General features: G+C 38.6%; 1 protein-coding gene across 1 annotated transcript; it reads right to left on the reverse strand.

Annotated features, from left to right (window-relative positions):
- Positions 1–2,602: 2,602 nt before the first annotated feature.
- Positions 2,603–4,968, reverse strand: nkx2-1.L (NK2 homeobox 1 L homeolog). The gene is given in 2 exon segments (NM_001085624.1): positions 2,603–3,673; positions 4,436–4,968. Coding segments are annotated over 2 exon segments (1,044 nt in total). The 5' UTR covers positions 4,815–4,968; the 3' UTR covers positions 2,603–3,008.
- Between the last annotated feature and the right edge of the window lie 21,384 nt (positions 4,969–26,352).

The following is a 26,352-nucleotide window of genomic DNA, read 5'->3' on the forward strand; positions in this document are numbered from 1 at the left end:
CACTCTCATTTGGTGCCGAGTACACAACTAAAAATGGTTATATTTAACCCAAGCTGACTGTTTAGGGATTGCATTCAGCCATCTACATATTTTTCCATCTTTCACGGTACGAAATGTAATAAAAAATGGACGAGATGAATTGAAATTCAAATATTTAAACGGAACAGAATTGGCCTCTTGTGAGGCGAGGCTCAGGGATGCCATGGAAAATGAAATATGTGAAGTAGGCTCAGGAGCAGGGTATTTGCTTTAGTGCTGATTGATATGTAAATGCAGCCAGATCTGTGTGTTTGTCTGCTCTCCAGTCCCTTAACTGCTGAGCTCACCTTTCTATGAGAGAGGCAAACAGACGTTAAACTAAAGCCTCAGTAGGACAAAATGAAAATGAGTTGATTTAATGGAAACTAAATCTTCTCTGGGAGGGGGGGCTACACAGGGTACAAACCAATTATTTCAGCAATTACATCTCGGATGCCAAAAAAAGGAACAGTAGTGAATAAAGGAATAAAGGTTTCTATAACAACTAGTTCCCTCCGTTCTCAATATTATTGTTTTGGTCTTGGGAGAAAAAAAAATAATTTATTTTAAAAAATATAAAATGCTGCTCCCAATTTGCTGCTGTCTTTTATTGTGCCCTTAAAAGGGTTGAAAAATGATGACAAAAATGTAACCAAGCCTGTGTACCAACACAAACATGCACAGCTCTTCTTGCATTCTACACCTTTCAATTCAGTGGATGGGAAACTTTCCTGAAAATAGAACAGAGAAGAGTAACTGTAGATCAATAACTGCCCGTTATTTATTTATTTATTTATTTATTTTTACAAAAAAAAATGCAGATTACATTGATAGATATCACAAATTTGCAAGGGAAAAAATAAAAGACTCATGACTAATAAATGCATCACTTGAACTTTGTGTTTTTTGTTTTTAATGTGTGTGGTATGCAATTTTTTTCAGCTTTTCATAAAGTCCAGCAAAGTATTCTTACAATATTAGAAAAAAAAAAACGAGAATCTATAAATATTTTTTTTTAATTTTTCAGAAGCTGGAAATTCCAAAGACATTTTTTTTAAAGGGGAAAAAAAACCTCCTTACTCGCAGATATACACACAAATGCACATTTCAAGTGTCTGTTTTTAAGAAAAGAAGGTGAAGCTATCAGTTTTTTCTAAATTAAACATAACGAGACAACGAATATTTTCAGCTCAGGTTAAATTGAAGACAGTTCAATACAGATCCCCTGTAATAGATATGCAGTTGGATAAATAGGGACAATCCAAAGGCTACAGCATTTTACGAACATATAACAATATTTTAATAGTGACTGAATTGGGACACTTTTGGGGGAATATCTAAAATTATTACCTGTAATAAATATTTACCTGTTATTTATCTAAGCACAAAGCAGTGATTAATCAAGCCATTAAAATTCAGCATATTTCGCTGTATTTTAGCCCTTAGGTTTATTCATAAAAGTACTTGGGAAATATATATATTTATATATTTTGAAGATATAAGATGCAGCTAACAAATGCTTTTCTCTCTTGTATTGTGCACTGAAAGGGTGTTTGAAAATGATGAAAACACCTGTGTAGCAACAAAACACAATAGTTATTGCAGTCTACACCTTTAACCATGTAAAACTTTCCTTAAAATAGAACATAGAAGAGTGACTGTATTTTAAGAACAGCTTTTTACCAAAAAGAGTAATTTGTTAAAAGCAGATTACCTTGATAGATATCACAAATTTCTAATAAATTCCTTTTTTTTAATGTGCGGTTTGAAGTTTTTTCAGCTCTTCATACAGTCCCATGATGTATTCTTGCAATACTTTTTTAAAAAACAAAACAAGAAAAAAACGAGAATCTCTAAATAATTGTTTTGATTAAAGATTTTTTTTTTAATTTTTCATAAGTTGAAAATTCCAAAGACATTTTTTTTTTTAAAGGAAAAAAATCCCTTACTCACATATACACACACATGCACATTTCAAGTGTCTGTTTCATTAAAAAAGCTATTGTTGTTTTTATGGATTTTTTTCTACTTTATTTAATCATTTAATCATTTTAAAGGCAAATTAGACAGTTCAGTACAGTTGGATATTTAGGTAAAATCCAATGGTTTGGGCATTTTAAGAACAAAAAACATCCTGACAATATCTTAAAGATTTTTAACAGTGACTGAATTGGGACAGATTTCTGGGAATATTCAATTGCCTGTAATAAATATCTAATTACACTGCAGTAGATTAAATGTCAGACAAAACAATTAAAATTCAGTGTATTTTAGTATAATAGCATTGGCCCCTACGAGATGACAAGACACTTGTTGATCCCCAGTTATACATTTTCCATCTGTCTAAGTACAGATTCCTTTGCCCCGAATGAATACAACAGCAACATGAAATGAATAAATAAATGCATCTTTCCGATGTGCTTAATTTATTAAGCGTTTGCCCCAGAGCTAGGTTTAAGCCAGATATCTAAATTAGACAATGCAGAGAGGAGACAACGGCAAAGCTTTGAAATAATTATATACACCATAGCTTCATTGCAATACAAAAAAAAGGGATGAGTTCTTGTTTGCCTTGGTTTTATTATTTTTTTTTTTTTTTACACAAAATTTACATGTGACTAAAATCTATATGCAGAGTTCCACAAATTGAGGGGTTACAATTTTACATTAATAGAGGACCAAAAACTGTAAAAGCTTTCCCTCTTGAGGACTGAAGGTTTCAGTAGCATCTTATCCCCAGATCTCCAGTAAAGCCCTGTGTACTGTACAAGCATCTTGTTGGTGACACCATAGAGAGTCTGAAGTCCAATCCTTCTTTCCCTTTGACATTTTGAGTGTCATCCATCCAGTTTAATAACTAAATTCTATCCTCCCACTTCCCTTTTTGGATTTTTCATTGAAGCCTCCTATAAATCCATCCTCCCTAAAGTACAGCAGTTTTTTTTTCTTCTTTTCTCTTTAACGTTGAAGATAGTTCAAGATGTTTCCAATCACCATGTCCTACCATATAGCAAGGTAGAGCAGGACATAGCCGAGCCATAATCAGAGCTGGAAGAGTTTAGGTGAGACAGACTGGTGACTTGATTCTGGAGACTGGAGGGGCTATTGGAATGGGGCACCAGATCTGGAGACTGACCTGCACTGTTTGTTTGGTGGCTCTGGTGTGGCCCCAGCCCATTAGTGGTAATTGTGATAGCTGTGGCCGTCTGTTGCTGGTGGCTTTGGAGGGCGGCTGTGGGTGTATTAGAGCCAGCTTGGCATGGCTTACCATCTTTCACCAACACTGGCACTGCCACTCTTCTTGGGGACTGTTGCTGCTGACAGGAGCTGTTGTCCTGTTGCATCTGCTGCTGAGATGCTTTGTCTTTGGCCTGTCGCTTCATCTTGTAGCGATGATTCTGGAACCAGATCTTCACCTGGGTGGGGGTGAGGTGGATCATACTGGCTAGGTGCTCTCTCTCTGGGGCAGACAGGTATTTCTGCTGTTTGAAGCGCCTCTCCAACTCATACACTTGAGCCTGGGAGAAGAGAACTCTGCGCTTTCTCCTGGGGGTCGCCTGCAGGGGGGTCATGCTTTTCCCTACATCTCCTAGGGAACCCATATTGCCGAGACCTCCCATGTTCATTCCGCCGGAGGGACCCATGAATCGGGAAACTGGAACGAAAATAAAGGAAGAATATGAGATACAAAAACTGTAAATCCATATATATATATATATATATATATAGTGCATGAGTACATGGGAATATAAATGAACCAAAAAAAATCTAATGGGCTTTGTACGATTGAGAAGTATTTTCCAGTAAGGACCAATCACTACTACACAGGACTATAATCCCATGGGAGAAAGCTGCTGAATCTTATTTTGCTTATTGAAAACATAATGCAATAATAAATATGAAGGCTGTTTCGGAAGAGGAATCTTCAGTGCAAACAATGATGTGTTAGAAATGCAAAACTGAAAAAAAAATAAAGAAGGGAAAAAAGGAAACTTGCAGATAATAATATGCAGAATTTATATCTTGCCCTGAAACCCATAAGAATATATAAATATACAAAATGGCAGGTAGAGCTGTAAGGCAATAAAAGTCTCTGGTTAAGAGGCAGGAAGATTGGGATTGAAGTATTGGTAGTTCCTAGATATAGAGGGGCTAGGGAGGCAGATAAAGTCCCCAGATACAGAGACAGGGTGATGAGATTATGAGAGTCCCTGGATATAGAGGAAGGGTGATGAGAGTATGGAAGTCCCTGGATTTAGAGGAAGGGTGATGAGACTATCAGAATCCCTGGATATAGAGGAAGGGTGATGAGAGTATGGGAGCCCCTGGATATAAAGGAAGGGTGATGAGAGTATGGGAGCCCCTGGATTTAGAAGCAGGGTGATGAGAGTATGGAAGTGCCTGGCTAGATACTCACTTGTGGAGAATCGTGGGTCGGGGTTGGCTCCATACCATCCTGTAGCGGAACTATTCCTCATTGTGTCCTGGTAAGGTGGCAGCTCACTCATGTTGCCCAGGTTTCCCAAATTGCCATTGCAGTATCCCCCCATGGTGGTGTGGGAGAGTTGGGGGACCCCCGCGGCTGTCATGTGGTAGGCAGCGCTGACCGGCCCATTGTGGCCCATGCCGTGCTGTTGCATACTGGCCTGAGACACCTGCGACTGCCTATAGGCTGCTGCTGTCAGTGGAGCCCCTAAACCGGCGCCCTCCATTGCCACCTTCTTGTAGCTCTCCTCCAGGGGACTCAATATGTCAGACACTGAGAAAGGAGTAGTGTGCTTGGGACTCATCGACATGTTTCTGAGGCTGAGAGGAAAGAACACGATCGCTCCCTCTCCCTCTCTCTCTTTTTTTTAGCCAGATACTCTGGTGTTGCCCTAACGCCGAGCTTGTTGGCTGTACACGTAAGAGAGCGCCACAAGTCCGCCTTAATTGGCCTGAGCGCAGCTCTCAGCTTTCTTTGCGTTGGTTTTAGGCAGGCGCCAGGTTTTAGGCAGGGGGGGCGGGGCTAGCCCGGAGAGGCAGACAATGGAGCCGCAGCCAGTATTCACAATGAGCTCACATGCTGATCGCTAACTAAACACCTTGGCTCGCCCTACACTCATTCCCTGCCTGCCATCTGGGTGCTGGGTGCTGGCTGCTCGGACAGCTCCTATTCGCCCTTCCTTTAATATAGGAATTTCACTATGTATCACTTTCATAAACCTTTCTCTTTTCCCTTGCACCTAGTACCTATCCCAGCAAAAATCCTTCTCTCTATCTGCCTATTAATCTATCTGCCATCTGTTTCATCTGTCATCTATATATCGCTATCAACTACCCAATCCTATTCCAGCCTGTGTTAATATCACCTGTAATGTCTACATATTTCTGACAATCAGATGAGCATTCATGTTGCTCGACAAAGCGTGCCCCTGTTTATTCTATAGAATCCGTTATAATTCATTGATATATAAATCATGTTATATCCATAGCTATAAATATATTCCAGCAGTAGAAATGTGGCGTTATTTCCCATACTGGAGAGTGTCTTACACAATAACAACGTGTTGAATTCGTTAGTAGCGTGTACTATATGTACGAATGCACTTGTATACATGGTATTATTGGGATTTTACAGGGATGCCAACCAATAATTGTGACACATATATAACAATAAATTCGATTTTACTGAAGATTTATAGAATACCCTAAAATAAAGGCAAGTGTATATGTGCAGACCGATGCAGATACACAAATATATCTGTATCATGTGTACATATATATATATATATATATATATATATATATATATATATATATATATATATATATATATATATATATATATATATATATATATAGATATAGATATAAAGTAATAAACCCTTTTTTGTGAATGCATCTACATTGTTTTGTTCTGTAAACTCTAGGAGTGTCGTCCTTGGTCCTGTGTGTGCAGCTATACATATTTACAGTATATATACATTTCTGCTGGGTGCTGATATATGGGCTGAAGTTGGATCAGTATCACACACAAATGGCAGTAGCTCTCAGTGGCAAAGAACTTTAAACCCCACATTCCTGCATCAACAGGGAACCCTCAGATTGTGCCCCAATTAATCTGCTAATAAAAAATGTCATATTAAGGGCTGCAGGGTAAGGATGATGATGCCGTTAAACCAATGGCTTTGGAGCATTTCAGGAGTATTTAGTAATTGCTCTTATACATGTGTTTATACTATGCCGGCTCCTACTTAAAAATGCAAAAGTGCTCTTGGTACCCAGGAATAACTAAATATCTTTGTCTAAAGTGGCAACCTAAATGGCCGGCTGCTTTGTGGCGGTGCTCCATATTAGTACATAAGGATCATTTGTCTTCAATTGGGGAGCTCTTGTGCGCCAGGCAAGGAACCGCTTAGGGCAAAGTAGGATTTCCATAGCGGAGTTAACATCGCTCAAGTAGAATCCTACGCTTGATTGTGCTTCAAATCTCTGCAAGAGGTGAGGGTTCCCACACAAATATAATAGTGCCCCCTCCCATCCCATCAGTCAGCCCAGACTTGCACACAGAATGCTCTCGCTGCAAACGACTCCTCCTGGTACTCTGCCTGCTGCCTACAATCTATATATCTTTTATTTCTCTCTTTAGCAGTCTATACATCTGTTGTTCATCTGCTCTCTCTGTATACTAGCCATTTTCTCTGTATACTAGCCATTTTCTCTGTATACTAGCCATTTTCTCTGTATTCCTCATCTATAGCGCAGGATCCATCAATATATTTATGTATCTATTATCTGCCATCTATCCCTCTTTCATCTGTTTATCACTCATTTATTTAACCGATCTCCCGTTCTCGCATTTATCTTCTACTCAGTTTTTTTTTTAAATTGATCTCTGATTACTCGTGTTAGAATCAATTGTTTAATGCATACAGGCCAGTTGCGTTTGGGGGTGTAATAGTCAACTGTATGTGCTGTCAAACACAGTCAAAGAATAATAAAAGGAATAATAATAATTGTTACAGCTGAAAGCTTCACCTTCCAGTAACAAAGACATATATATATATATATATATATATAAACATGTTATATTACATTATAAAAAAGTATGTTATTATATGATATATATATATCTATATATATATATCTATATATATATATATATATATATATATATATATATATATATATATATATATATATATATATATATATATATATATATTTAAAACTATAAACTATAAATATATATATATTCAACTATGGGAAAAGTCTGTATATATATATATATATATATATATGTGTGTGTGTGTGTGTGTGTGTGTGTGTATATATATATTAAATTGTGAAAAAGTACATTATTATATGATATATATATATATATAGATATATATATTAATTTGTGAAAAACTATATTATATATATATATATATATATATATATATATATATATATATATATATATATATATATATATATATATATACACACATATACACTTTAGCACATATACACTACAAATAAGCAATATTTCTTTTGAATTTTTTTTCTCCTGAAATTTTCGTTCTTTCTCTGTATTTTGCATCGGGGATCCCCGTATCCAAGTAATAGGGATCATCTTTGAAAGACAGTATTGTAGCGAGCTCTATCTAGGGATGCATGAAGGTCGGGTTTACTCTAAATACTTTAAATACGGTAAAATAATATACAAATACCTGTATGATATACATAATTTGATTTGGGATGAGTTTTTTTTTTCTACATAAAAAACTAAACCAGGTCATTTCTAGAAGCCGACAATACTGTGCATTGGCAGGAATAAAGCGGCAGATGGCAGGCAGTATGTACATTGTTGCAGTTCAGCTATAAGTTGCGGGAAAGAGTGAGTGCGGGAAGGAGATGCGCTGTCAGTACATAGTGCTAATCAGTAGGACAGTCCCACAGCGACAACTAAAACTAGAGTTGTCAGCTGTCTGCTGTGAGGTTTTATTTGTAAAAAAAAAATATGTATTGTAATTATTTAACAAAACGAAAGCACTCATATGTGTTTGTTGGGAAATAATGAATGATATTATACATATAAATTTAATTAGGATGTTTTCTTATGGTGACTTCACCGTTGCTCTCAAACAAATACAGGAGCGTAGGGGACGAGGGGCCTGGGATGTGTAGGAGAGAATGTACATATACCCGCTCTACTACATGTGCCCTGATTGCCCCATTATCGGGTCACCTACTGTATGCACACACAGCATCATAAATATGTATCAACAGCATCTGCATATGAAAGGGCGACTTTACTTGTGCACTTACAATTGTGGGGATTGCAGATTTTATACACAGACTTCATTTGTATAAATGGCAACAGATCTGTGTGTCTATATATATATATATTTCGTTCGCAGCTGAAGTAGCACTAGCACAACACACCCATTTATCTAAAACACGGACATAAATAAAGTGGATATATATTACAGTTCAATAACTATTGCGGTAGTGCAACATTTACGAGGAATAACACTGGGTAGGATTGAAAGAGAGTCTCTTGGCTATAGCCCCTGCTATATATACTGTATTTCTCATATATATATATATATATATATATATATATATATATATATATATATATATATTATATATATATATATATATATATATATATATATATATATATATATATATTAACACTCCTAGTAAAATCTGTTTTTTGGACAGAGTGCTCTGTCTAAACCCTCTCTGGACTGACTGCACTGACTGTATTGTCCCTGGGCTGAGTGCTTTGAATGTACTCTTTCTACACAGACTCTCTTTTTGTCTCTACACCCTCCGAATGACTCTGGGTTAGTCAAGTGCATTTACTCTCACTGGTTCGACTGTGCATAGACTGAACTATATCTCTCTCTCTGGGCTGACTGTATAGATTTTACTCCTCTCTCACTCTCTGAATGAATGGGCTGATTGTGCTGTCTCTGAGCTAAAGCACTTACTGTCTCAGGGTTGAGTCCTTTGACTGGGCTTTACCCTCTCTCTGGGGTGAGCTGTATTGGTGACTCTACACTTTCTGCACTTACTGGACCAACTGTACTTTTTCTGAAATGAGTTCACTGGCTGCAATGTATCAGGAAAAAGTTCATTAACTACAATGTCTTAGGATAGAGTCCATTGACTATAATGTCTCAGGATAAAGTCCACTGACTGTAATGTCTCAGAATAAAGTCCACTGACTGTAATGTCTCAGAACAGAGTTCACTCACTGTAATGTCTCAGGATAGAGTCCACCGACTGTAAAGTCTCAGGGTAGAGCCCACTGACTGTAATGTCTCAGAATATAGTCCACTGACTGTCATGTCTCAGAATAGAGTCCACTGACTGTAATGTCTCAGGATTGAGTCCACTGACTGTAATGTCTCAGGATTGAGTCCACTGACTGTAAGGTCTCAGGATAGAGTCCACTGACTGTAAGGTCACAGCATAGAGTCCACTGACTGTAATGTCTCAGGATAGAGTCCACTGACTGTAATGTCTCAGGATAGAGTGCACTGACTGTAATGTCTCAGGATAGAGTGCACTGACTGTAATGTCTCAGGATAGAGTGCACTGACTGTAATGTCTCAGGATAGAGTGCACTGACTGTAATGTCTCAGGATAGAGTGCACTGACTGTAAGTCTGTGCAGCATCAGGTGAGCAAAGTGCAAACTTTTTTTCTACCATGAATTACTTACTAAAGGATTCTGTATTGTACCGGGGGAGATTAAGGGAGGGGGTTTCTAGTAATTTCTCTTTTTTTTTTGCCAAAATGAATTGGTGATTATTTCCTTGCTGTTATGTCACAAATCAACCTGCCCCAAAATAAATTGTACTTCATATATGCCAGTTTGAGCTCCAGAAAGAAAGTTTTGAACCTGTGTGCCAGATTCTCATCCCTTGGATGTACAGTGCCCATAGGCAACCACAAGGGAGATTGCTGGTATTGGTTGTTGCACACAATCCATGATAATCAGGGGTGGAATAATGCACAGGCCCACCTAAGGGCCCATCTAGCTTATTTTTCAATTGTTTCTATTTTTTTAATATTCATTTTTATTTGCACTGTTGAGTCCTGTTGGGTGCACCTGCTGGTAGAAGAAGACATGCAAGATGCGTGCATGCAAATCCAGTGATATCATTGGCACACGCTGAACCCAACCTGGTATAGAGAGAGGTCAGGTGCACGTGTGCCTGGATCTGTATGCACCTGGACTCAGCAGTAACATAGAAGAGGGGTCTGTGGATGTAATTTAGGGGCCCCACGTCTCATTAATCCACCACTGATAATAAAATGTAATGGGCTGGTCCAAATATGAGGGTGCCATACCAATTTCTGGTACTGCAGGGGAAGAATATGATCTCCATTTGTGCGAGGCATTAGACATTCCCAGAATATATACATTTTAGTAGATAAATAACACATTTGACGTTTATGGATTCATAAAGCCAAGAGTGATACATGGGCATAACTACAAATGAAATAGTTATACAGTAGGATGACAAAGCTGAATGCGTATATGTATTTTTTTACATCCTATGCAACATCTCAATGATATCAAGGTGCAATGTCTGCAATACTTACGTCTCTATAGATGTGGGTGCTTACATGTTTGTCTAAATGTGATTACACACACTACCCCGTGATGCTAAAAATGTCCTAAATTATGTCCAAAAATAATACTATGGAAAATGGCATATTCAAATAAAAATGTATTGAAGTTATTACTAATTTTATCAACAAACTTATAAGATTAAAACATACATTGGCTGCTGTTGGTGGGTTTATGTTCTTCTGGTTCTGTTATTCTATATGTGCAGCATCTGGAAATAGAGAGAATACACGGCAGAAAAGGAGACACTCATTGGATCTTTTAATGTCCAAGGGGCAAATCAGCCTCATTAGTAATCACAATTGAATGCTAGGAAAATTGCCCACAAAACTCCCCCTCCCCAAATCCCTCATTTAGGATGAAAATTATAAACTGGCTGATCTTTCTCTTTTCAAAGTTTCAGTGCATATTCCCAAAAGGAGGTACCTAAATAAAGCAGGAGGGGTGGATAGGTTAAAGGGAATTTGCCTGCTTGAGAAATGATTGTTACTAGAGTGTACGCTATCTCTCCCCCCTCCACCCTCCTTGTTTTACAAGGAAAGTTGTATTCACTTCCATGAGGCTAAAGGGAGTTCTCTTCAATAGCTTCTGACCTCACACAATCCATTTGATTAACACTCAAGATGCAGAAGAATGGGGGACTTTGTCAATCATCTGCTGTCAATGCCAGTGCTAACCATTGCCACCCCAAACTCTGGAGCACCTCCCTTCTATAGCAAGATCATGGGGGCTGGGAACTCGCTCAGCTGCTTAGAAGGAGTCTTCGGCCTCTCCAAATAAAACAATTTCTATCGGTGAACAAACTGGGAGTAGAATGTGCCAGCCCAGCTGAATAGCCGCAGATTATTAATCCCAACTATTCATCTCAGTATGTGCGGCGAGGCAGTTTTACTAGGGCAACAGCAAGATGTGATAAGCTAAGGTGAAACGTGCTGAAATCTCTGCTCTATATAGAAATAGACCCTACAATGAAGTACCTAGCCTGTTCTCTGTATATCCTGATTGTATGCTCTTTGGCACAGATGTTGCCCTAAAATATTTTTTATTTTAATATTAAAAAAATCATGTACCCTTATTTTATCTGTATCATGCTTCCTGATCAAATTAGACCCCTGAGTCTATGGTGATCCATACATTGTACTTGCAGGGTGGGAACAGTCATTTTCCCACTACACATTGCTGTGCCTCCCTGGCTGTCTTCTAGCTCAGTGCAACTTGTCACATTTGTTCTTGCCAGAGTCTCCAACAGCTAATACAAGTCTTTATTTAGTTCAAGTTGTATGCAGGTGTATACTGCCCCTTTAAATTCAAAAGCTCTTTGCTGTACTGCACCTAGGGTGTCCACCCATCCTGTGTTTCACTGGCCGAGCCAGAACCCAGTAAAAATTTTCAGCCCATGACCATCTACACAAGGATCTGATCAATTATGCCACCAGACTTCCTAGTTATACTTCAGATCCAACCTGATCTCAGCCTGCTCCTTCCTGATTCACGAGGTCCCCCATCCCTGGCCCCTTCATGTCACGACCCTGCCTCACATTAGTAGTGATCACACTCCATCTACTTCCAAATCTGCCAATAAACTATCCCAACCACTTCCCCACTGGGGCACCTAAGCAATTACATTCCATAAATTCATTCCACCCTTTATTTTCCAACCACCTTGTCCATTATCCTTGGATCTGATTTATAAATCCTTAAACAAAGGTGGTTACACTGGTAACTCTCCGGTCCATGCAAAAATGCCCCTTTCATAACGATAAATCATTTTTCTTTTTAAATGACTAACTGCTTTGTTCCCCTGATAACCAGGAGCTTGTTCTAGACAAAACCCTCCTTTATCTCCAAAGACAGGCAACACACCTATCTGCAGCTAAAGATCAAAGATGCTTTTTCAAGCTGATGTATTATAGATGAAAAGGGAAAGCCAATCCTTGTCTAAATACACTTGAGCTTCGTTGTTATTGGAGGGAGCCACAGAAAGTACTTTTAGGCATCTACAGATGATCCTAGGGTGTTTTGTTGTGTGAGACTGTATTTCTAGCATGGGCAGTGGCATAACATGAATGGGCTTAGGCCCCCGCAATGGTACCCTCAGGCAGTCCTTCCTCAACCACCCGCTTGACCGCCCTACACTTTGCTTGTTGGAGGTGAGCAACAAAGTTAAAGCTGCAGAAAGGGCTGGGGAGGGGGACTATCATACCCACAGTCCATGCCAGTCTGTCCTTAGGGTTGCTGTCTTTTCTAGAAAATATTACTGTATATGTTGTTTGTCTTCCCTATTACTAACATTGGCATCAAATATAATTTTTACTGGTACTACACCACTGCCCATTGGTGCCTTCATAACTAAAGAGGAAGCACATATCCTCCTGCAATAGCTTACTCAGCTCTATTTTTACAGCAGCACGGATAGCTAAAGGGGGCCTGCACAGTGGGGCAGAATCACTAAAGGGTGAAGTGGCTGTGGCTTCTCCAGAAATCTCATCCACATTGCCAATTCACTAACAGTCGTAGAGGACAATACGCTAGCAAACGAGACCTTCATTAGTGGTCGTTCGTACCCTATCGGCAGGCGACTTTTCGCTCTGGTGAACGGTCATTACTCCGCAAATTCATTAAGATGCAAATTTTACTGAACGTTACCTCTTTCGCCAGAGTTTACTTCCCAACCTCAGACCAAACGAACTGATAAAACGAAGCTACATCTTCCTCAATCTTATGTCAGTGACATCATATCCTGTATGCCGGAAATGCATTAAAGTTATAAAAAAACGCTGGCAACTTTTCTGTTTTTTTAAAGCTAGATTGCCTTCACCAATCATCACATCATAGCCCCGCCCACCATGTCATAGCCCCGCCCACGACATCACGCACCCTGCCCCACAATGGCAAACGCCCCGCCCCCCGTCCAGACGCCACATAGAGGAAAAGTGTCAATCCTAGATAAAACTGTCCATACCAGAGATCCCAAGAAACTTTTCAGGAGGAAGCCGAGGGTTCAGATGTCCATGTTGCAATTGTTATATCCCAGTAATGCAGACGGGCTGTTATCAGTTCATCATCTTTGTTTTCACACACACACAGAGACTAGCTTCCCAGTCTCCTCCCACTAATCTCAAGGCTGCAACATTCTGACATACTTCATAAGAAACTAACTTATGCAAATATGCAAAAAACACTAATTAAAAGAGTAAATTACTACATACCTTTACAAAATTTTGAAAATAGAAAGAAGGACAACTAGGGTTGCCACCTGTCCGGTTTTGACCCGGACAGCCAGGTATTTTGAAGGGCTGCCTGGGTCAAAACTGCCCAGTTTTCCAAATTAGGAAAACCGTCAAGATTCCCCATAATTGACATGGCGATCAGCCAATCGCTGTGTCATGGCCCTGCCCCTTGATGCCACCCCTATACATCACAGCCCCACCTCCTGCCGGGTGTCCATTTTGGGAAAAGGTGGCAACCTTAGGGACAGCAGTATTTGCTGTGCGGTGCGCGGCAGAATGTTTTGGCCATGCCCCCTAATTACCACATCCATCTTACAACATTTGGCAGGTTATGGAAAGTTTGAACACATTTTTGTGGTTTTTAGGGTCAGGTTTTATGAGTTATTATTACAGTTTTGGTAATGAAAGTGAATTTCTTTTTAAGCTGCAATCACAGTTTCCCGAAGAGACCTGCTTATCTTAAACAGTTACAATTGTTTCTTTGCTTATCTTAAATTGTTACAAAAGTATCTAAGTGCAGCCGCTGACTGTTCTGGGCTCTCTGCCAAAAACCTCTTATTTAATTAAGTTTTAGAAACCTTGTATATTTTTCTGGCATCAGTGCAGGAGATCAAAGAGAAAGTCTGGACATTTCAGTAACAATCTAGGACTGTGGGTTGATCTGTAAAATCGGAACTGCCCCGTGAAAAATAGAACAGTTGGTAAGTATGTTACTATGATATTATGGTATTATATTATGATCCATAGCTGCATGGCACCCACATAAGTAGTGGTAATGTCTTTTTGAAGGGCTATTAAAGGGGTTGTTCAACTTAAAGGCGAACTCAACCCTATAGTTAAAAAACCCCTATCCTACATAGACCCCCTCTTCCCCCGGGCAAATGCCCCAAAGTCTTTACCTACCCCTCCGTGCAGATTCTGCCCAGCGGAGTTCACGGGCGATATCTTCAACTGATTTGCTAATCTTTGGAATGAGACTGGTGCTTTGGCAATTTCCGTGAGTTTTCGGCGCATGCGCAGTTGTCGCGCGACAGAAAATTGCTCCAACTGGGCATGCGCCGCTACGTCGGTCTCATTCCAAAGATTACCGAAGAGAAGAAGAAGATGGCACCCGTGAACTCCCATGGACAGAATCTGCACCGAGAGATAAGTAAAGACTTGGGGGCATTTTCCCGGGTTAGAAGCTAGGCTGGGGGGGGTAGGAGAGAGGGGGTTCTTCTATGTAGGGTAGGGGGTAGGGCTTTTTTTTAAATTTAGGGTTTAGTTCTCCTTTTAACTTAATTTTTAGTATGATGTAGAGAGTGATATTCTGAGATGATTTGCAATTGGTTTTCATTTTTTGTGGCTTTTTAGTTATGTAACTTTTTATTCAGCAACTCTACAGTTTACAATATTAGCAATCTGGTTACTAGGGTACAAAATATCCTAGCAACCATTCATTGAATTAAATAAGAGACTGGAATATGAATAGGACAGGGCCTGAATCGAAAGATGAGTAATAAAAAGTAGCAATAACAGTAAATGTGTAGCTTTACATATTATTTGTTTTTTAGATGGGCTCAATGACCCCCCATTTGAAAGCTGGAAAGAGTCAGATGAAAAGGCAAATAATAAAGAAACAATAGAAAAGAAAAAATAAAGACCAACTGAAAAGTTTACAATCAGCCATACTATAACATACTAAAAGCTAACTTGAAGGTAAACTACCCCTTTAAAGGATCAGTGGCTAAGCTCTCTACTTCTTTCCCCAGTCAACAGTAAATAACACCTATACTTTTGTACTTTTTCTGACCCAACCATTGTTTGCACAGCTTTTCAAAGATAATTATTGTGTACACAACCAAATATGGGGACATTGACACATGCATTTGCAAGTATAAGACAAGTAGGGGATTTTTTTTTATCCAGGAACCTGTTATTCAGAAAGTTCAGAAATGTAGCAATTCAATTCCTCTTCGAACAAACACGTTTTTAATTTTTTTTTTACTGATTTGCTTTTTCTCTGTAATAATAAAACCATACCTGGTCCGTGATTACTAAACTGCATAAATCAATGCTGATGAATGAACAGTCCTACCAGGCTTTTAAAGTGCTCAAAAAAAAAAAAAAAACCCCAGTTGTCAAGTATAAAACTGCTGCCACTGCTAAAACTGCTCTACCTTTGAAACATACAAGCATGGGACCTGTTATGCAGAATGCTCGGCACCTGGGGGTTTCTGGATAATGCATCTTTACAAAATTTAGCTCTTCGTACCTAAGTCTCATAAACATTAAGGGGCCCATTCACTAAGTTCGAGTGAAGGAATAGAAGAAAAAATACTTCGAATTTCGAAGTGTTTTTTTGGCTACTTCGACCATCGAATGGGCTACTTTGACCTTCGACTACGACTTTGACTTCGAATCGAACAATTCGAACTAAAAATCGTTAGACTATTCGACCATTCGATAGTCGATATTCTAAGTGCTGTCTCTTTAAGAAAAAACTTCGACCCCCTAGTTCGCCACCTAAAAGCTACCGAAGTCAATGTTAGCCTATGGGGAAGGTCCCCATAGGCTTGGCTATCTTTTTTTTTGGTCGAAGGATAATCCTTCGATCGATGGATTAAAAAAAATTTTTGCGAAAGAATTGCGCAAAATCCTTCAACCTCGATATTCGAAGTCGAAGGATTTTAATTCGCCAGTCGAATATCCTCGATATTCGACCCTTAATACATCTGCCCCTAAATAAACACATAAAGCTTGTTTTACTTCAAATAAAGATTAATTATGTCTTAGTTTGGATCCAAGGTACTGTTTTATTAGTCCAGAGAAAAAGGAAATAATTTTTAAAAACTTGGTTTAAAAATGGATAAAATGGAGTCTATGGGAGATGTCCTTTCTGTAATTTGGAGCTTTTCTGGATGGGTGTCCGGATAACGGACCCCATACCCAGGACCGCCATCAGAAATCACAGGACCCCATACGACAAAATTTCCTGGGCACCCTGGGCTGCGCCCACCGCAAGCCCCACCTACAGGTCCGCCCTCCCCACCCCACAGGTCCGCCCCACCACACAGTAAAAAAACAAAAAAAATATTGGTGGCTAGGTTTCCCACATGTTAAGAAAAAATAAAAAGATATTGGTGGTCAGGGCCCACCATAAAAAAAACATTAAAAAATACTGGTGGCTAGGACCCCACATGAGAAAAAAAAATTGGTGGCCAGGGCCCCTTAAACGTCCATGCCTTCCCAAAGTTAGCAGCTCTCAGAAAGATGGGGGGCCTGGCTAATCAAGTAAGTGTGGCGTGGCTGGGTCCCCCTTACCCTCTTGGCCCCCTACAACTCTCCCCCCTGCCCATACCTATATGTATTTGCTGTTAAATTTTTATATAATAACCATTGTCCCTTACCAGATTGTTTGTATGTTTTCATGTATTATTTAAATTTTAAACAGAAGTGCTCAGTTTAGTAACATTCAAAAGGACAATGAAAATGAGGATTACAGATATCAGTATTTAACAAATGCTGTCTTGGATTACTGTTTTATTGAATTTACTGTATGTATATCTGTATTTGTACAGCGCTACTTGTGTACACACCTCTACACATTCAATTGCATGCTGCTTATACACATGGCCAGCCCAACCTCTGCCACTGATGAACCTTTTGCAGAAGTAATTGTTATATTTAACTGGATTAACCCAGATGCTGGAAGAAAGTTAGAATCTACACTATTTGCAAAGAAAAAGTTATGCCAAGCCAGGAACATAGCTTAGAGTAAATGTTTCAAATGAATGTAGAAAGCAAATTGTAAGAGAAAGGTGATGATTACTGTCTGATAGTGAAAGAGTTAATAAAGCGCATTATTTTCAGTTATGCGTTCCCTTTTGTATGCTCCATGTTATTTGCAGCCATGGAGTATATTCCAAGTGTCTGACTAATAGTGATGGGCAAATAAATTCTGCAGCCGCAAAGTCGCAGTGAATTTCTGCATTTCGCCACCAGCAAATAAATTAGCGAAACTGAGACGAAAATTTGCTGGTGAATAATCCACTGCATCAACAAAAATTTGGGGGTGCTTCAGAATACTTGCACTCATAAAAATTGTTGCGCGTCAAAATTATTCAGACGCCCATCGACTTTAATACATTTGAACAAAATACGCGTGGGCGTCAAAATAATTTTGACGTCCATTGACTGCAATGCATTTCACAAATTTTTCACCGTTTTGTGAATTTCGCTGAAAATTCACAAGTTTTTCGGCAAAATGGGACAAATTCGCCCATCACTACTGACTAACTAATAAAAAAAGACTGTGGAAGGAAAGGTTCTAAATATATCTCAAAGCAAATGTTTAAGGTGTAGCTTCTTGAATGCAGCAGAATTTACAAATATAAACAACTATGGATCACATTCAATTTGGCGAGACAAATCTTATGGTTTATCGTGTGAAAACACTGACGACATTCAATTCGAGGAGAAAAACTTTTCTCCTAATCCAGTTCCAGTTTTTTCTCCCATAGACATCACTCCAACCCCTACGTAACTTCAACTTTGTGACTGATGCTTGAACATTATCCTGAAGAATTTGTTGATATTGGGTTGAATTCATCCGACCCTCGACTTTAACAAGGGCCCCAGTAGTCCCTGAACTAGTCACACAGCCCCACAGCATGATGGAACCTCCACCAAATTTGACAGTAGGTAGCAGGTGTTTTTTTTTTCTTCCTTCATGCAAAGCGTGTTTTGTTATGACCAAATAACTCAATTTTTGTCTCATCAGTTCAAAGCACGTTGTTCCAAAATGACTGTGGTTTGTCTAAATGAGCTTTTACATATAACAAGTGACTTTGTTTGTGGCGTGAGTGCAGAAAGGGCTTCTTTCTCATCATCCTGCCATACAGATGTTCTTTGTGCAAATTGTGCTGAATTGTAGAACAATGTACAGATACACCATCTGCAACAAGATGTTCTTGCAGGTCTTTGGAGGTGATCTTTGGGTTGTCTGTAACCATTCTCACAATCCTCCACATATGCCACTCCTGTATTTTTCTTCTGCCAGACCTGGGTTTCATAGCAACTGTGCCTGTGGCCTTCCATTTCCTGAATACATTCCTTCCAGTTGAAACTGACAGTTTAAACCTCTGAGATAGCTTTTTGTAGCCTTCCCCTAAACCATGATACTGAACAATCTTTGTTTTCAGATCTTTTGAGAGTTGCTTTGAGGATCCCATGCTTTCACTCTTCAGAGGAGAGTCAAACAGAAGCACAACTTACAATTGGTCACCTTAAATACCTTTTCTCATGATTGGACACACACCTGCCTATGAAGATCAAGGCTTCACGAGCTAGACCAACCAATTTGGAGTTGCCAGTAATCAGTATTAAGCAGTTACATGCATTCAAATTAGCAAAATTACATGGGTACCCAAACTTTTACTTTTACTTACACAGCCGGTTTTTCACATTTGATTTAATATCATAAAACTGAATACTGCTTCACTAAAACTCTTTGTTCAGAAAACACCCCAGTACTCTGATGTTCCTGGGAAATGAAAGACATACCATTGTTATCTTTTTGTTGAAAGTTGAGTAAATTATTATGCACGCTGAGAGGGGTACCATTTAACTATAGAGAAATTCACCATTTAGCCCAAAAAGCAACTAAGCTATGGTTTTAAAGGGATCCTGTCATGGGAAAACATGTTTTTTTCAAAACGCATCAGTTAATAGTGCTACTCCAGCAGAATTCTGCACTGAAATCCATTTCTCAAAAGAGCAAACAGACTTTTTTATATTCAATTTTAAAATCTGACAGTATCCCTTTAAAGTTTCCCTCAAACCAAAATACCCTACCCTAAACCATGGCAAACAGCCCTGTACCATTATATCCCCTCTACAAACCTTTACTGCCAGCATAATGCATTTAGGAAGGTAGCATTTTCTTGGCATCTGCCAAACCCAGATTGCCAGGGGAAATATATATATATATATATATATATATATATATATATATATAATACACAAAAGCCATGAATATCCTGTAAATTATATCCTTATAAACGGTGAGTTCTGATGTCATCAGTTATAAACGGTGAGTTCTGATGTCATTTCTGTCACATGACTCATTGAAATTTGTGTATTATAATAAATAAAGTACCCCCAGTTGTAAAATATGAGGATATTAGAAGTTACCTCGGAGTTCCATGACCTGTATAAAAACACTCGGCCTTCGGCCTCGTGTTTTTATATGGTCATGAAACTCCTCGGTAACTTATAATATCCCTATATTTTACAAAAGGGGGTACTTTATTCACTATATATATATATACACAAAACTGGAGCACTCATCTAAATAATGGCAATCGCCTGGGTGCAGTATTCAAAAAATTATGTAGACCATTTGTTGTACAAAAAACCGCACTGCCAGGTCTTTTCAAGGTGCAAAAAAAAATATTTGTCCTTTTTTTGCACCTTGAAAAGACCTGGCAGTGCGGTTTTTTGTACAACAAATGGTCTATATATATATATATATATATATATATATATATATACTGTATATATGTATGTGTGTGTGTGTGTGTGTATATATATATAGGTATGGGACTTGTTATCCAGAATGATGACAACCCTTCTTAAATGTTGTTTCCTGACCTGCTGGTTGTTCTAATGATGTTTACTACTAGCAATATTCGGTGTATGAGTCTCATCTAAACATTCAATGAAAAGAATTAAAACCAGAAGCAAAACACTGTTATGCACTCTACTTTCTTTCCAAATGCACAGCTGATTATCTTCCAGAATATCTGCCTACCAATTAGCTGGCTCAAGTCATTATTTTGTGTAATAGAACATCTTGGAATGGAATCATATCTACACTGTAGCCATCTCACATTTCTGGGAATGTCTTCAGCAAGGAGGGACCATACGATAATGGAGAATATAATATCTACAAAGTGCATTAAGCCTGCCAAGCCAAGGAAATATACAGACCGCTTATATAAGTAGAGTAAGTATATGTCATTGAATATGTTCTTTAAATGCAGCATGGCCTGCGCGCATTGAAAAATGTATAGTGAATATACAGGGAGTGGGGTGATAATAAACACACACGTGAGATCTTATCCTGAAAAATATAAATTGGTGTAAATTTACTAAGAGTTGTTCTCTGAGCACTTTTGCAGTTTACAGTCATTTCCTGTTTTAAAGGGGTGGTTCACTAACTTTTAGTATGTTATAGAAGGGCCAATTCTAATCGTTTTTTCAATAGGCCTTCGTTATTAATTTGTTGTAGTTTTTTTTAATCATTTGCCATTTTAATTCCAACTCGTTCCAGCTTTCAAATGGGGTCACACCAAAATAAACAAATGCTTTATAAGGCTATACATGTATTGTTATTGCTACTTTTATTGCTCCTCTTTCTATTCAGGCCTCTCCTATTCATATTAAAGGCTCTTATTCACATCAGCGCATTGTTGCTAGGGTAAGTTGGACCCTAGCAACTAGGGATGCACCGAATCCAGGATCCCAGCCTTTTTCAGTAGGATTCCGATTCGGCCTAATCCTTCTGCCCAGCGAACCGAATCCGAATCCTAATTTGCACATGAAAATTAGGGGCAGGGAGGGAAATCGCATGTCTTTTTGTCACAAATCATGGAAGTAAAAAATGTTTTCCCCTTCCCACCCCTAATTTGCATATGCAAATTAGGATTCTGATTTAGTTCGGTATCCGGCCAAATATTTCCCAACGGATTCAGGAATTCAGCCGAATCCAAAATAGTGGATTCGGTGCATCCCTACTAGCAATCAGATTGCTGAAGTTGCAAACTACAGAGCTGCTAAATAAAAAGCTAAATAACTCAAAAACCACAAATAATAAAAAATTAAAACCACTTGCAAATTGTTTCAGAATATCACTCTCTATATCATACTAAAAGTTAATTTAAAGGTTAACAACCCCATGAAAAAATTCCTAGTTATCCAAGGTCATGGCATGTCTCATTTTTGATAATTGAGCATGATCTTGGAAACAGAGCTAAAGGATGGAAATGGGAGGTGAAGGGTTCCCGCTATGAAATGTAGCTGTTAATGCCTCTCACTGGAAGATGGAATATGGTGCTAAGCAACATTCATAGTCATTGACATAAACAAATCCCTGGCTAAAGACTATTTGGCCTTTAGACAATCTCATCCATAAACCGGGGTTTTCTGCTAATGGAAATTGGTGCCCTTAGTATCTGTCTCTAGATCAGTGTAATTAGCAAAAGGTAAGAGTTCCAAAAACTGTCTGAAAATGTAAATGGTATCTTGAGCCAATACACGTAAGGGACCTGTTTTCCAGAATGCTCGGGACCTGGGGTTTTCCGTAATTTAGATCTTCATACCTTAAGTCTAGTAGAAAATCATTCAAACATTAATTAAACCCAAAAGGCTGGTTTTGCCTCCCATAAGGATTAATTATATCTTAGTTGGGATCACATGCAAGCTACTGTTTTATTATTACAGAGAAAAAGGAAATATTTCTTTAAAATTTGGATTATTTGGATAAAATGGAGTCTATGGGAGATGGCCATCCTGTAGTTGTGGATAACGGGTTTCCAGATAACGGATCCCACACCTGCACCGGGTATTGTTGCATGGGGATGTGGGAGCTATTTCACAGTTATTCGGTCAATATGTTATTGTGTTTTTTTTGTATCTGTTTTCCCCTCAAGGGGCCCCTCTGTACTGGGGGGCACAAAGCAAATGTGATTTCTGCCACAGGATCCCTAGGCAATGCCAATAAAAAGGCATACATTTAATCTAAGGTTTCTTAACACAGCAAGTGTTTTTAGCATGCATTATGCAAGCCAATGGCCATCACCTCTGGAGAAGAGTGCCACTGCTATATTTTTAGTCTAACTTGTCAGGCATTACACTGGTTCTGTAATTCTCAGTCCATGATTTTCTGTCTGTGCATTTAGCAGACACCGGTGAAACAGCCTTGTTACAGAAATAAAGAACCTGCCCACTAGATGTTACTAACTGAGTTCAGGTAGCACACAGTGTCGAAAAATAAATGCACTTTGGAGTGAGATTGGGGTCACTATCTGTCATTTCAGCCCATTGTCAGTTTGGCAGCTCTTGAGTTTTGATTAATGTGTTTCTCTTCAGTCAATGAACCCATGACTTTCCCTGCTCTGTACTGTTTCACATGATCAGGCTCCTCTCTCTGTCTATTCTCTTTTTTCTTCAAAATAAGCTTCTTTCTGGTTCTATACACAGTCAAAAATCTCTCTCTCTCTCTCTCTTTATCTATCATCTATCTAATTTCTCTTTATCTATCTAATTCTCTCTTAATCTATCTATCTATCTATCTATCTATCTATCTATCTATCTATCTATCTATCTCTCTCTCTCTCTCTCTCTCTCTCTCTCTCTCTCTCTCTCTCTCTCTCTCTCTCTCTCTCTCTCTCTCTCTTTATCTATCTTTATTTCTATTTATCTTATCTCTCTATATATCACTCTCTGTCTATCTGTTTTACTATTTATTTAAATGTTAAGACGTTATTCCACAGGGCCATAGATGCTTTAAGCCATTATTCAAAGTGGTTATTGACCTTTAGGGTCTCCCCTGCAAGGCCCATTTGTTTAGTGCTCCTATTAACTCATAACATGGTTACAGATACATAATGACATTGTTTTTTCTGCAATTATTTCAATAATATTGGACACTGGACAGTGTAAGGAAACCAGGGGCCACTTAGTGCTTATTTCCGAAGCACTTGCTTTCCTGGGCTACCTTTCTACCAACCTTAAAACAGGAAGTAACTATAGGGCCCTGATGAAGGCTGCACCTCCTGCCACTCTGTATCTGAATCTGAGCTACATGCAAGGTAGGTGATGGGATGGACACCTGCTTGCCTCCCCCTTCCGCCCCTTTTCAATCCAGCACTACCTAACACAAATAGCATTCAATTCATTCACCCAATGCCCCAGGCAGTGTCCAAAGTGCAAAAAATGCGCACAATTGCATCCTATTTTCTTTGTATTACTGAGCAGTGTCCATTAAGTTTACCAATATTTCTACAGAACTGTAGAAGAGTACTGACAAATAGAGAGATAAGGGCTCCAATTTCTGAGGAGATAGGCAGATTACATTTGGTTTTGTGAAAGCACTTTTTAATACAGAAGATTTCTTTGGTCTGTCTAGAAGTGGATATAAATATTGGTACAGGTATGGGACCTGTTATCCAGAATGCTCAGGACCTGGGGCTTTCTGGATAACGGATCTTTCCGTTATTTGGGTCTTCATGCCTTAAGTCTACTTGAAATCCAAATAAACCCAGTAGGCTGGTTTTGCTTTCAATAAGGATTAATTATATCTTAGTTGGGATCAAGTACAAGCTACTGTTTTATTATTACAGAGAAAAAGGAAATCACTTTTAAAAATTTGGATTGTTTGGATAAAATGGAGTCTATGGGAGACAGCCATTCCGTAATTCGGAGCTTTCTGGATATCGGGTTTCCAGATAAGGGATCCTATACCTGTACTGGGATATTTCTGTTGTGTCTGTCACAATGCCTAATACAGTGTAATGGATATATATCTTTTAAAGGAGAAGGAAAGTCTGTTTGCACTTGGGGGTGCAAAATGTTAGGCACCCCCAAGTGATTGTACTGACTTACCCGGTACCCTGGGGTTCTACATACACTGTTTTAGAGTAACTGGACCATGGAGTTGATGATTATATTGGCATTTATCATTATTATTAACATTAGTACCAACATATTACTGTAAAGTGTGTTTATACAAAGAACTCACACGAATTACATACATAGAACATACAGAGTTACATACATAATGACCACTACTGGAATCAAAGGTGAGGAAAGCCCTGTGCAAAAGAGCTTACATCTAAGGAGGAAGGGAATGATACACAAGGTGTGGGAGTGGGCAAGATCAGAAATAAGCAGGCGAGAGATGTAGAATATGGTATTGCATTTGTTAGCTAAACAGAGTGAATGTAGGCTCCTCTAAATAAGTGTGTTTTAAAGGAAAACTATACCCCCCAAACAATGTAGGTCTCTATTAAAAGATACTGAGTAAAACAGCTCATGTGTAAAACCCTGCTTCATGTAAATGAACCATTATCATAATAATATACTTTTTTAGTAGTATGTGCCATTGGGTAATCATAAATAGAAAATTGCCATTTTAAAAAATAAGGGCCGCCCCCTGAGATCGTAAGATTCACTGTGCACACATACAAACCACATGTAAGGTCACATGAGCCAATTAACAGACAGAGTTCTGCCTTTTGCTTCCTCACTTCTTCCTGTTACAGTTAGTGTTGTAGTATTTCTGGTCAGGTGATCTCTGAGGCAGCACAGATAGAGTCACGGAATGGTGGTTCAAGGCAAGAGATGTAAAAGGACAATATTTATGGAAATATATATTCCAGTTTGGTAAGATTCTTTAATATGTCACTCAATTTGATATAAACTATCTGTTGCTTAAGTGTTCATTTTGGGGGTATAGTTTTCCTTTAAGAGATCTTTTGAAAGTAGAACGGTTGGGAGAAAGTCAGACAGACTTTGGTGTTCAAGGGGTGTTTTAGCTTTATTTTGCAATTGTCCTTAATTTTTCTCTTTTGTTTTTGTTTAAATATTATAGTTTTTGTTCTGAAAATCTTAGTCATGGATTTTAATTACTTCTAATAAGGATTTTAGTATCCTTTAGTCATAAATACCCAACAACATCAGCAACTTATACAAATATGTAAAGAAAATGAAAAACAGTTTTTTAACAATCTCAAGCATTTTTAAAAGAACGAATAGAAGTTATAAGATCTTTCCAAAGAGGGGCTTACATCATTTGCTGTGCAGCAACACCAAAAAATGAAAGCGTTTTTAAGTGATTAACATATACATATGCTGTTAGCATGTACTGGTAAAAGCTGCGTGTTGGCTTCAGAAAGACAACTATAGTTCAAATTATCTGCTGTGTAGCCATGGGGGCATGCATTTAAGTTGGCGAAAAGGCACAGGTTACACAGCACATAACAGTCCTGTCTAATACAATGGTGTTTTATCTGCTATCTGTAGTGATGGGCGAATTTATGCACCAGACGTGAATTCACGGTGAACTTCCGCGTTTTGCCACCGACTAATAAATTTGCGAATTTGCAGCGGAAATTAACAGATGCCCATTGATTTTAATGGGTGCTGTCGTCAAAATTTGCAGTCTCGCGGGAAATTTGCGAATTTATTAGTTATCTGCTATGTAACCTGGGCCTTTTCTCCAACTTGAATGGCTTCCCCCATGGCTACACAGCACCTTGTTTATATAAACTATAGTAGTCTTTCTGAAGCAAGCACACAGCTTTTATCAGTGCAGAACTACAGTACATTATATTTGAATTACTTGGAAGCATTTTCAGTTTTTGGTGTTTGTGCTCTCTGTTTTCTGACTGGTAAGTCCTACTGCCACCTAGTGGCCTTTAGTAAGATCTGCAGCTTTCAG

Source organism: Xenopus laevis, chromosome 8L, assembly GCF_017654675.1.
Source record: "Xenopus laevis strain J_2021 chromosome 8L, Xenopus_laevis_v10.1, whole genome shotgun sequence".
Taxonomy (NCBI): domain Eukaryota; kingdom Metazoa; phylum Chordata; class Amphibia; order Anura; family Pipidae; genus Xenopus; species Xenopus laevis.